The sequence below is a fragment of the Chanos chanos genome, chromosome 2 (genome assembly GCF_902362185.1).
Source record: "Chanos chanos chromosome 2, fChaCha1.1, whole genome shotgun sequence".
Lineage (NCBI taxonomy): Eukaryota > Metazoa > Chordata > Actinopteri > Gonorynchiformes > Chanidae > Chanos > Chanos chanos.
The window spans coordinates 23,895,099-23,907,282 of record NC_044496.1 but is presented as its reverse complement, the minus strand read 5'-3'; the positions used below and the strand labels follow the sequence as shown (position 1 = coordinate 23,907,282).

At 38.0% G+C, this 12,184-nt stretch overlaps 1 protein-coding gene across 1 annotated transcript in view; it reads left to right on the top strand.

Moving 5' to 3' along the window:
* The first annotated feature begins 11,286 nt into the window (after positions 1 to 11,286).
* The window catches only part of mob2b (MOB kinase activator 2b), a 28,219-nt gene continuing 27,321 nt past the window's right edge, over positions 11,287 to 12,184 (top strand). The window contains exon 1 of the mRNA XM_030766423.1: positions 11,287 to 11,381. Coding sequence (XP_030622283.1) covers positions 11,365 to 11,381 — 17 coding nt within the window. The 5' untranslated portion in view covers positions 11,287 to 11,364. The remainder of the gene's footprint in view (positions 11,382 to 12,184) is intronic.

The window sequence follows — 12,184 nt, the reverse complement described above, 5'->3', positions numbered from 1 at the left end:
GCCAAGCAACTTATATTTACACCTTTCTTACAAGGAAACCTCTATAGTGATAGAGGGAGATGAAGTGAGATAAAGAGAGGGAGAGTGAGAGAGAGCAGTTTATTTATTTTACACACCTTAGAGACACAGAGACTGATCTTATGATCTCTAATCTTGTGTTTGGACTGAAAAGGAAGGAAGGGTTGTTGAAATGATCCTGGTAACCAAAACAAACAGGGCAATGCAGCCTTGACTTTCGGGATAATCTTTGGTACTTTGCGGTGGAGTCAGCTGCCAGAGTCCCATCTGTTTTCACAAGCTCCACGTAGAAAGAGGAGACAACACTGTCGTCATGGTTTTGTCTTTATGTTTTGATCTGTACATAAACTAATACGGCTCAGTCAGTCACAGATATGAGTGATACTGCTGTACCAAAGAAAAGGAGAGGACTCACCCTTGCTTTGGCATGTTCTGATGTGACACTTTCTAAATGTAGGATTCTCATGGGGGACTGCTTTATTTTCTAGCACAATCATGAATAGGACACTGTGAGTGAAGGATATCTGTGCTGAACTGAGGTGCCCTTCACATTATGTGCACTCACACAAGAGACACATAGGCTCCGCCCTTATTTACAAGCTACTGTAACTCTAACTCCTCCAAATATGTACTGAGCATGCTCAGAATGGCTGGGTACCTAAGGACTTCTAAGCACTCAGCCTTGTGTATATCTATACATACAGTATTTACATATATATGTAAACAAAATTTACTCTTGTTATCATGGGCTATTTAATGTTTTATTCCTTACTGTCTAATTTATTTTTATGATTTCATTCTGGAAATGAGAAATAATATAATAATTGAGGACTTTCGTTATCTATCTCTGTTTGATGGTGTGATATTTATAAAATGCAGACACAAAGCACAAAACCAAGCAATACAAGGTGTGTTTTTTTTTGTTGTTTATTTTTTTATTCATAAATATGAGCATGGTCTGAGACCCTGCACTGATATCACTACACAATTTCAATACTTATATTGATTTACACAAGTATTATTATTACTCTGTATGTCAGTAACAATCCAAACCTCAACAAATGTTTCTATCAGTCAACATAGCATTTACTTCTCGAATCATCAACTGGCTGGAATATATGTGGGCTTGTTATAACTTTGAAATAAAAAAAAAAAACAAAACAAAAAAGACAGTATGAAATCTAACCATAAGAGGGAATAAAAGAACTATTGATTTTATTTTAAATGGATCCAGCTTCAGCGTCTCTCACAGTCAAATATCTTTCATGTACCCTGTCTATGTACCCATCCATTCAGAGCTGCATATCTCTCTTTTTCATCTTTACCAGTACCGGCTTTCAGAATAAGCTCCTCTGTCATTTTGAACAATCGCGCACATTTCTCAAAGGATTCTTCTACTGTCAGACTGAAGACATAGAAAAGAAGTCAGTTGTCTTTTTCATGTCATTAAATAAACCCACAGTATTTCAAACAAAGGGCTCTGACCAGCCCACGTCATAACATCTTTGTTACTTGTCTCTCCTATGAACTTCTGGTTGTTGGTACTGACTGTTTTTACATTACACATCAGTAGTAATTACGGTGTTCTGTACCACTTCTGTGTAAGCTTTGTTTGAATCATGCAGAGAACAGCATGTATGTATATGAAGCCCATGTGGATAGTCACAGTGCTGCACCAGACAAATAAGCCATTGCTTTGCCATGCTATTAAACTGTCCACTGGACAACACTATGATGCTACATATGCTTGTTGTCTCTTCTATTCTTGTTTATCCTATTTTTATGATGCACATCTCATTACTTGTTTTGATAAAGGCTATGGAACAGTCTGGCTATCAATTCCAGACAGTTAATTTCCAAAAAGGCAAGTGTGAGATGGTGCCATCACTATGTAGTTGTGCTTTATTTATGTGTTTATTTGGTGTTCACAGACTTGCACTGGTATTTTCTCCAGTGTTCTCCACCAGCATGACAGATGTATCATCAAACGCTCTGGTCTCTTTCAGCTTGCTAATGCAACAATAGTCTGGAGATGATTAGACCACAGGAGTTAACTGCACATTGTTGTTGTGACAAACAACAGCTAAATCTAAATGTGTACAATAAGGACATTCATCATGGAGCATCACAGGTCAGTGTGAGAGCCTCAGGCCTCTCTACAGCTGAAGATGTTAAACAAATACTTAAATATGTGTACACATATGGCTTTGAACAGTCTGACCGTAAAAAAAAAAAAAAAAAACCTGTTTTTTATACCAAACAAGATAAAAGTTACGCAAAGATAGCAGATGTATGCAAGGTGCATCTTTGTACAAAAACGGTTACCCAAATGTCTATACAAATCGGTATTCTCTCTCTCTCTCTCTGTCTCTCTCTCTCTCTCTCTCTCTCTCTCTGTCTCTCTCTCTCTCTCTGTCTCTCTCTCTCTGTCTCTCGGACACACACACGCGCACGCATGCACACACACACACGCTATACTACTCAGGGCTTTTCACTGACTTCCATCTTGCCATAAGCACAACGTTAAATTCCTATCCTTGACCTTAATCCATGATCAAGGAACAATTTAGCACTTTTTTGTTTTATCAGTAACAGGTGCATCTTTGTTCAGAAACCTTTCAAGCTCATGTGCACATGCAGTTCGGCTTTTTAGGATCATTTTAGCCTTTTGGGAATATATTGTCCCCTTGTGTTCTGTAAAACCTGAAAACACACACGCAGACACACACACATACACACACATGGTCGCTTGCAGGCACACACACACACACATACACACATGGAAAAATGTGTACACACGCAAATAAATGTGCAAACACACAAATGCACACGTACGGATAGAATCGCAACTTCCACATTACACTCCCATGGTGTGGTTGAAATGACCATCTGAAAATGTATGAGCACGAATTGTATATTACACGCTAAATTCCTTGTTTGATTACAATTAGGAGGGAAATATATTTATGGAGACACGAGAGATATATAACTCATCCTGTTAAATGTGTTCCAATGCTGTTAAGGCCACTGAGGACTGGAGCAGACCAGAATGGTGTCACCCTTACAAAATTGGAAAATGCCGTCTTTCATTGCACAAGCTCTGTTCTGTAAGCACGCACACAAACATGTACGTGTGTGTACACATACGCATGCACACACAAACACACACACAAACACACACACACACACACACACACACACACTCTTGCATGTGTGCACACACGTCACAATTACAAAAGGGAGATTTAGTTCGGAAGATGCACTTTCATTCTTATATTAACTGCCCATTTTGAATTTTGTTGTGTGCAGTGAAGGAGGGAAAGAAAAGTGTGTGTTTGCGTGAGAGTGTGTGCGTGTGAGCAGCAAAAAAAGGGAGCAGTGGTGGAGTTGATTGTTACCAGACCTGGACATAATATGTGTAGCCCTGGCGCCATGACCCAGACCATATATATGGAAACTGTTAAAGAGGTGTTACGTCACCAGCATGGTTCTCCCGTTTCCATGATCTGCAGCAAGTGAGTAATGCTGCCTTAAAATAAACAGGATTTCTCACCCGCCTCTCCCGCCCCTCTTTCGTCCTTACATAACCTCCACTCTATGAACTAGTTATATTTCTTTTTACTCAACAGAACAAAGACATCAGGAAAATATGGGGCATGTTTCAAAGCATCATGTCCACTGAGAGTGCATATCTGCTTTACGAATTTACACTTATATCATGCCAAATTCTAAACAAAAGAGAAAATGACTGTAATGTAATAGCGAGGTCTTGCCATTCCACTCCCATCATTTTGTGGTTTCGGGAAATCCCGTGTGTTTACCTGGCAATAAACAAATGACTCAAACAAATGCATGTCAGTTGTGGCCTGATTCCTTTAAAAGGAGGACTTGTGCAAGCTTTCAGGTCAGTGTTATCCCTCTCAGTACTACCCACTCTTTTTTCCTGCTCATACACAGACAGACAGAACTCTGTCCTCTTTGGCAATGCATTCTAGACCACATTTCAGCATCTCTCAAGTCATTAAAGACCAAGAGTCTCCGTCTGAGGTGTAGGAGCGTTGACCTTCACAAAAGTCTGTTAGAATTGTGCCAAACACAGGGACTGAACCGACTTTCCTCTAAAAACGAGCCTGAATTCTTATCTTTGATGCCAGCTGCTGCCCAATAAGTCAAACAACTTCAGTGTCAGAGCCTGCTTCTGCATGATAGCTGAGTGATGAGGCACTTTGCACATATATTTTGCATGAGTCAGTAAGGCTATCTGTTTCTTCTTTATGTCCTAGAACGGTCTTAGCTGAGCAGCAACCATGCATAAATAAATAATAACTTTTGGTTTGACACTTTGAGACTTATTCTGTTGATACGAAATGATCTAAAATTAGACTGACTGGCATCAAACCAATCTGTGCACTGTACAATATACAGCTAAAGCTTGAAAAGGCAGCATAGGTGAACTGATCAGTGAACATTTTTGTTCACAAACAAAATGGGATAAATTCACGATGATATATTTTATGTTTAGATACTTTGCTGAAACACAGAAATCTAACAGGCTCCCCATTATTATTCTCAATGAAGCTATTTTTCACATTGAGCAAATCACCGATAAAATGTCTGAGGATGACACAATGGGGAAAGCTGAAGGTGGAAGAGAGTGAATGGAGTGATGTCAGTGATGGTGTGATTAGATTACCGCTGTGGTGAGCTTGGGCCTGTGAATGAGCTGAAACTGAAAGCCCCGGCCTCCAGTGCAGACGTTTTCTTATCGATCAGGCAGTGAATCAGTAGCAGTGATTGGGCCAACTAAACAACCTTGAGTGCCCTGGAGGTGTTGTATTCTGTTGAGCAGGTCCAGAAATGTCCTTGATGTTCACTAGAAGCCAATCTGGCACCGTTTGTACCTTGTCATCAGTCCTCTTGAGAAAAATGTGATGATGGTTTCAGTCTCTGGATTTCTGTTCAACTATTCACGTTAAATTCGGGCAATGTTCAGTGAAATTGTGCTAACAGCACCTCTTTTAAAAGCACAAATCAACACAGAATATGGCTGACACTGACTCCAGATGTTACTTATGTAGACCGTCAATATTGACCTGCTCACAAAGACCCATTTATTATAGATGGGACTACACCATACACAAATCTGACCATTACAATCTAGAATTTAGTCCCTCTTCAGAGGCTGAATAGTAATTCTCCATGCTTTTCAGTCAGAATACGGCAGTACTGATTTGGAGGCCGAATGCATGTCGTGCTGACAACATAATCTGTAGATTGTTTTAGAAAGAACACTGCATTTTGGACGAGAAAATGATATCACAAATCTGTTTATGAGTTAGATATCAGTGTTGAGTGAGCTGGTGAAATGAACATGTCAGATCTGCTTACTCATTGATGCAACATATTTCAATACTCTGCATGCCTTTTGAATATGCTGTCACTCATCTGGCAGCAGGCTGTGTTATGGTAGATGGGAGCACATTCATTCACTACATTTTATCATTTTATGAAATGACACAGCTGTTGAAGAGTACATTGCCACAAGCCCTTTTGATGACATGACTGTAAGATACATGGTGAGGCTTTGAAAAGCATCAAGTCTAAAAAAAGATACAAAAATAGAAAGAAGAAATTCAGTTCTCTCTTGAAGTTAAAGCTTGAGGAAAAAAAAGCTTAAGGAATCTTCCAAAAAAAAAAAAAGACAAATAAATAATAAAAGTCTAGCATTCATAGACCTGAGACAGAGCAGTAAAATCTTCTTTTAGGAGCTATGATGAAAAACAGCAATGCTGCTTATACAATTGCACGCTGCTCTTACACTCTGTCTATTATTGTACACCTTCTGTTTCTAGCAGAGATAGTTATGCAAAGCAAAAGATAACAGCTCACTGAAATATCACAGCAATCACAGGACAATGTCATCCTTTAGCCAGGGCATTGATCTATGACACTGTGTTCATTTCTAGAATCAGAACTAGAGTTTGGGTGTTAGGCCAACCTTAGTTAAATGTTGTATGTCTCTTTACAGACAACACCCCAGAGCATCTCATACTTTTAAAACAGAAAAAAAGATAATGTGTATTAAAATGATAGTATTGAATAACACCACTGTGTCCGGCTCAAAATTAAACAACATATAATCAATATTTAAGCTTTTACTTTCTTAAAAATAAAACACATGGAGTTTATAGAGCTGCCCCCCACCCGGGATTCCACATCCACCTTTGTATTACAGTGCTAGACACCATTAAGATCAGATATTATTTGCCCAGAAAGTTATGGCTTGCACTGTGTGCTTTTGTGAACAAAGCAAAGAAGTAAGAATATCAGAGGATTTGTGATTAGTTCTATCAAGGATGAACAGTGCCCCCTGGTGTGAAGTACAAACATAGCAATCTATTAAGGATTCTTGGTCATTTGTTCCTGAGTTAATCTGAATTGCTCTTGGATTGACCTTTGACAGGGGAAAGAAACACTTGACATTTCCTCCATGTGCTAATTTAATGATCCAGTTTGCGGATTCTGACAATTGAGAGCGAATACAATATGTAAATTCTCATGACTAAAGTTTGTCGACGCATTAAATGGAGCTGATTTTTTGTATCTGTCATTGTTTCTGTTATCATAATCCCTTCCTGGTTTCAAACATATTTTGGTATTTATTAATGTCTTAAGTGTCTTGACTTAAGATGCAATATTTTGGAGTTAAAATACTGAACTTCACAATTTCACAGTAGTATCTCTGAAAATTAATACGTTAGAATGGAGGAAAAGACTTCCACCGTTTCTCGTTTGGAAAACAATAAGAGAATGTTCAGATAATCTTGAATTGTCTTCACCTGCAAAGATGAAGTGTGAGGTAGGCAATGAATTTCATGTTCATCACTTTAAGGTGATTGGGTAAAGTGAACTGAATCCAAAGTACTCCTCCATGAATATAAAAGAAATCAGAGTGCAACTTCTGCTTATGCTCTCTGTCATTTTGTACTAGAAAGTCATTTGGGACAGAATGAGAGTTTCTTAATTTTTAACACTTGAAAGCTACTACAGGTGATTTTTATGAAATTAATGCTAATAGCTAAGCCTGTAAAATGGAGCAAAGGCTACACAGGTGGTAGCTGAAAATCCAAAGCAGAAACATTAGAAAATCCTTCAAAGGTCTCACACAAAAAGAAGGGGCTGGGTAGTTGAATGTGCACTTGAACCTCAGAAAAATATCTGTTGAAGGATTGTTGAAGGATTTCAGAGTGAGCAGTAGTGTCGCACTGATTAACGTTATGTGTATGGCAGTTTGCTAGTCTGATTGTACTTTCATCAAATTAGGCAATTACTAATCCGATCTCTAGCTGTGAAACGTTTGTTTAAATTTTTATTTCTGTTTGAGCTTCACATGACTGAACTGCATATCCCTGAGATCTGCTCTGTGGCCAGCCAGTTGGATCCAAGTCATATCCATTTCAAAGAACTAGGGACACTGATGCCCATCCCAAAGGGAATGTGTCAATACCCTCTTCTCTCTTTCTTACTTTAGAAATGGTTCCTCGTCTGACCAGCCGTCTTCCAAGCCTGTTTCTTCCCGTGTATTTCACCGCTAGACTGTTGCTTTCCAGCATGCATGAAAAGTTTTACATTCTCTACAAGCATTTTCAAGCCTAATATCTTAAAGGAAAAAGTCTCGATTTGGCTGAATGTTTAGGCTCTGTTGTTATTCATAACATAACAAAACATTTCATTTGCAATATTGGGGTACTGTACTTAATCTTATGAGGAAATTTAGCTACCTAAACAAAGTGCTGAGTTTGCTCTGAATGACAAATCTCTAAGCTTTTTTGATTTTGAGAGAAAAGAACACAATGGATTATGGATTCAAAAGTTCTGTCATGAATGGTTCTGATAAGTTTCAGAGCGTTTCAGTGAAAAATTCCAAAAAACATCAAAGTATTCTCAAACTAGTAAATATGTCAATTATAAGGTTTGACTGTCCTTTAAAATGTAACACATGGAGGAGGCAAACATGTATTTAAACCTTATGTAGACGTCTCAATATTAATTTTGACTTTCCTTTCTATAGAGGATAGCCTGATTTTTAGACTTCTGGAAATAAATGACAAATTGTTGCTGGTCACATGTAGCAGACGATAAAAAAATAATCCAAGTAATTTCTCATCTTTAACCTGTAAAAGAGCATGCCATGCCATTGTGGCAGCTGTCCTAGTTCAGTCACTGGATCTGAGCTGTAAGGTCTGGGAGATGTCTCAGAAGCTGTAAAGGGTACAAAGCCACATGATCATAATGTATTTTCCCACCAAAAATAACTCCTGTGTTATTTGATTTACAACCTGTGTTGTTTTTTTTGTTGTTGTTTGTTTTTGCTTTTTTTCAAGAATTCTTCTTGCCTCTTAACCTCCACCCTGTTTTGTTTTTGCATTAAAATCCAGAAACTCATGTCTATCTGATAAATCTTTGATATATTCTGTGTCTAACAATAAAATATCAGCCTTGTGTAAGAGTGCATCTATTTTATACCAACACAGGCCCGTCCTGGAAAAGATATAATATATTGGCTCATTATCAGTTGCCCCCAGACAGGTAGATCTTTCTTAAGTATGTCTGTGGAAGTTGAATATAACATAATAAAAAAGACATCTGTAAGCACTATGTTATGTAAGGAATTTCAGTGGTTTTTATTACCAGTATGATGGTTTTGTGGATGTTTAAGATCGCATCTACAGTATAGAAACTCCACTTAGATAGAGCCAAGAGCTGGGAGAGCACTTTCACACTTTACATTTACATTTACGCAGAATTCAAACACTGTAACATTTCACAAATATGTGAGAATGATCTGTAAAAATGTGCCTTAATTATCAAACAGAGAGAGAGAAAGAGAGAGAGAGAGAGAGAGAGAGAGAGAGAGAGAGAGAGAGAGAGAGAGAGATCTGAGATGTTTCATACTCTCAAAGCTAAAATAATATTAAGCACTAACATTGGTACTGAGCCATGTAATACTGCCTTTAAGAGATGTATTACAATAGGATATATCAAAGGCTTTAAGAAGAAGCAATTCACATTTGAAGAATCCCTGGATCACACTGTAGCTTAGTTACCTGAAAAGGATCCTTTAACAGTGGTGTACAATACTCTTGTAACTGGCCAGCAGTAACACCAGCAACATAGAGATTTTTATAGAGACTGAAAGATGTTAAGTGCAAAAGAAAAAATAAAAACAAAAACAAATAAGCAAAACAGTTATGGGTATTATTCAACTCAACCAACTCAACCAAAAACATGCCATGTATGTTATTAAAAGGTCTACATACACCACTAAGAGTAGTGCAGTTTAAAGATACAAGGTATATGGCGTCTAAAGGTATTTAAACTATATGACTTGATTGTTATGGTTTTTATGAAATTAGAGACAAAATGATGGGAGATAAATTATTAAGACTTTTGATTTGTGATACAAAAATCATGTGCAATACATAAATAAATTATTGTACATGAGGTGGCTTGAATTCAATTTTTGGAGTTTCAGTTCATTGCTTTAGTTTATTCCATCTTTCTTCGCAGTAATCTCCCAAAAAGCCTGTGTTTATAATAGAGTTTATCAAATGTATTCGCGTTGTGTATATTGTATACCAGAAACTTCAGTGTGAATTTAAGCCTGTAGGTATAGTGTTTGATTTAATGTAGATTGTACGGGTGCATGAATCCATGGTTTTGAATTGGGAAACACATTTGGCTGCACTGCATTTCCTCTTCAGAAGCTGCATGGCTAAACAAACTTTTCTGCATGACCTGACAATGTGGATTCTGGCTGACTTCACACAACAGTCTAGTGAGAACATCCTTGTGGAAGAAATTGCATAGACCGTGCAAATATTTCCTGAACCCTGCAGAAATCTGTCTGACTACAACAGAACCAGTGTTTTGAACATTGTCCAGGTTCTCTGTAGGAAGGCAGTCTCTTGCCAGAACAGCTAGATAGTTTTGAAGCCTCTATATGTAATGTGTTCAGTCTGATGGTCACTGTTTGTGTTGTTGTCCAGGTGGAAATCAAGCCATTTAAACCATAGTGAAACGGAATCAGTCTGTCTGCCAACAATGGGTGAAGCAAATCTCAAACATGCTCACAAAGATGATTATACATGCAGATGAAACAAAATTGGAAAGTTTTGGATTTTACTAGCACAGTTGTTCAATTTTGAACAGTATCGCCATTCTTTTCTTTCTGGTCTCCCATTTTATCATCAGAATAGCATACCAAAGTGGTTAGAGTAATATTAAAAATTGATTTTATATACATACACACACACACACACACACACACACACACATATTTATATATATGTGTGTGTGTGTGTACTAAGGATCAGCAAGTATTTCTAATGCACAGAATGAAGTCGCAGAGAAGCCGTTGGTCTCTTTTTATTTTCTCTTTCCTCTACAAACCATTCACGGGTCTCTGTGCATGTTTGATAATTAATATTCACAAGGAAAATCAAATAGATATCAGTATAATCAAATGGCAACAGCAATGTTATTAAGTGATTATTCTCTCTGTATTTACCTTTAAATACTGCGTAAAGCAATTAAGACTTTATATTTAAAATTTTGCATTATTACATTAGTTTTTATTACATAAAATATATTATGCATATTACATAAAAACTCATTTTATTACATAAAAACTAATAAAACAAAAAACCCTATGAATTATGTGAGAAAAAAAAAAAAGTAAGTAACAGGAACATGAACCATGCCCCCTTACGGCGCGAAAATCGGCTTTACGGTTGTACTCCATCTCCCAGAAACCTGTGCGGATAAGAGCATATCCGGGGAAAATAGGTCAGGACTAGGCTTCTGTTTACTTCCGGATTTCCTGTATGTGGCAGAGCTTGATCACAGCGGCGGTAGAAACCCTACAACCTATGCAAGACCCGATGACCGAAAAGGAGCTAAGGGTTGCCCAGTACTCTCACATTTCATCGTTAAGTTTCTGTAATAAAAAAGCCGCGACACGCCCAGACAATATCTGAAAGTATATTCGGTGTTCAAGACGACCAGACACAGAAAATACTGCTATCCTTCATAATAACGTCAAAGTCAATGCAGTCCTTCCTCTGAGCGCTGAAAGAGCTGTCCTACCGGTCCTGTTTTTGCCGTTGATGCTATTGGTATCAGCACAGTTTTACCTTGAAAACAAGGAAGACCTCACTCATCACAGGTCTGATTTGATAAAAAGACCTTTCCGCCGAAGAGAGTGCCGAACAAGAGCGTCAGGGCTTCCCGGATAAAAAGAAGGGGACGCCTCAAGCTTTCGTTGGGTTTGCCCTTTCAGTCATTATGGATTGGTTAATGGGGTGAGTAACTGCAGTAATATAGTATCGAATTTCTGTTCGTGGAATTGTTCTGTTTTGCGTGTTGTATGTAAAAGTAGAGTTAGCAGTAATCAACTAAATGTGGTGGTCTCCAGCGCATGACATGCGCCTGCTTGATTTTCAATTCGTTTTGATTCCCACTTCGAACTTCATGTTGTCTTTGACTATTGGGATTTTCAGTTGTCCTCTAACGATAATGAATTTGTGCCGAAGTGTTACTGACTGAAATTGAAAGCTTTTTTTGTAAAGCCGTTTGACATTTGTGAACAGTTCTTAATAAGGTTAGTCTACTCTCTGTTCAGTTAGGCTGCTCCCTGAAGGTGAGTTCAGTATCCTTCTGTCCCCGTACGAGCGCTGTCTCCTTGCTTGTTGATCCTTTGTAGATCAGGTAACATCATACGCTACAAATCCCCAGTGCAAACAAAAAGGATACATTGTTTCGATGCTTCTGCCCCTTTCTGGAAAGGCTTGCATGTCATAGGTGTGCCACAAGGTTCATGTTGTCCTCCCTGCTGCAGCATAAGGGGCAGTCGTGATTGGACAAGTGATTTTAGGTTCGGCTATTTACATGGTGACTTTCCTTTTCATTTAAGATAAACTTTTATAATTTAAATGACTTATTTAATAGGCTACACTTTGAATATTGCAATTTCGTCGATTGTGGCAAAAGCTCTAGTTGGTATTTATCTAAACGTCTAACTGGACTATGACGACGTATCAAATAACATGCTTATCGGTCGTTTTCTGTCTCTGCTATACATCGTCTGAGCTGATCAATAGCTTGT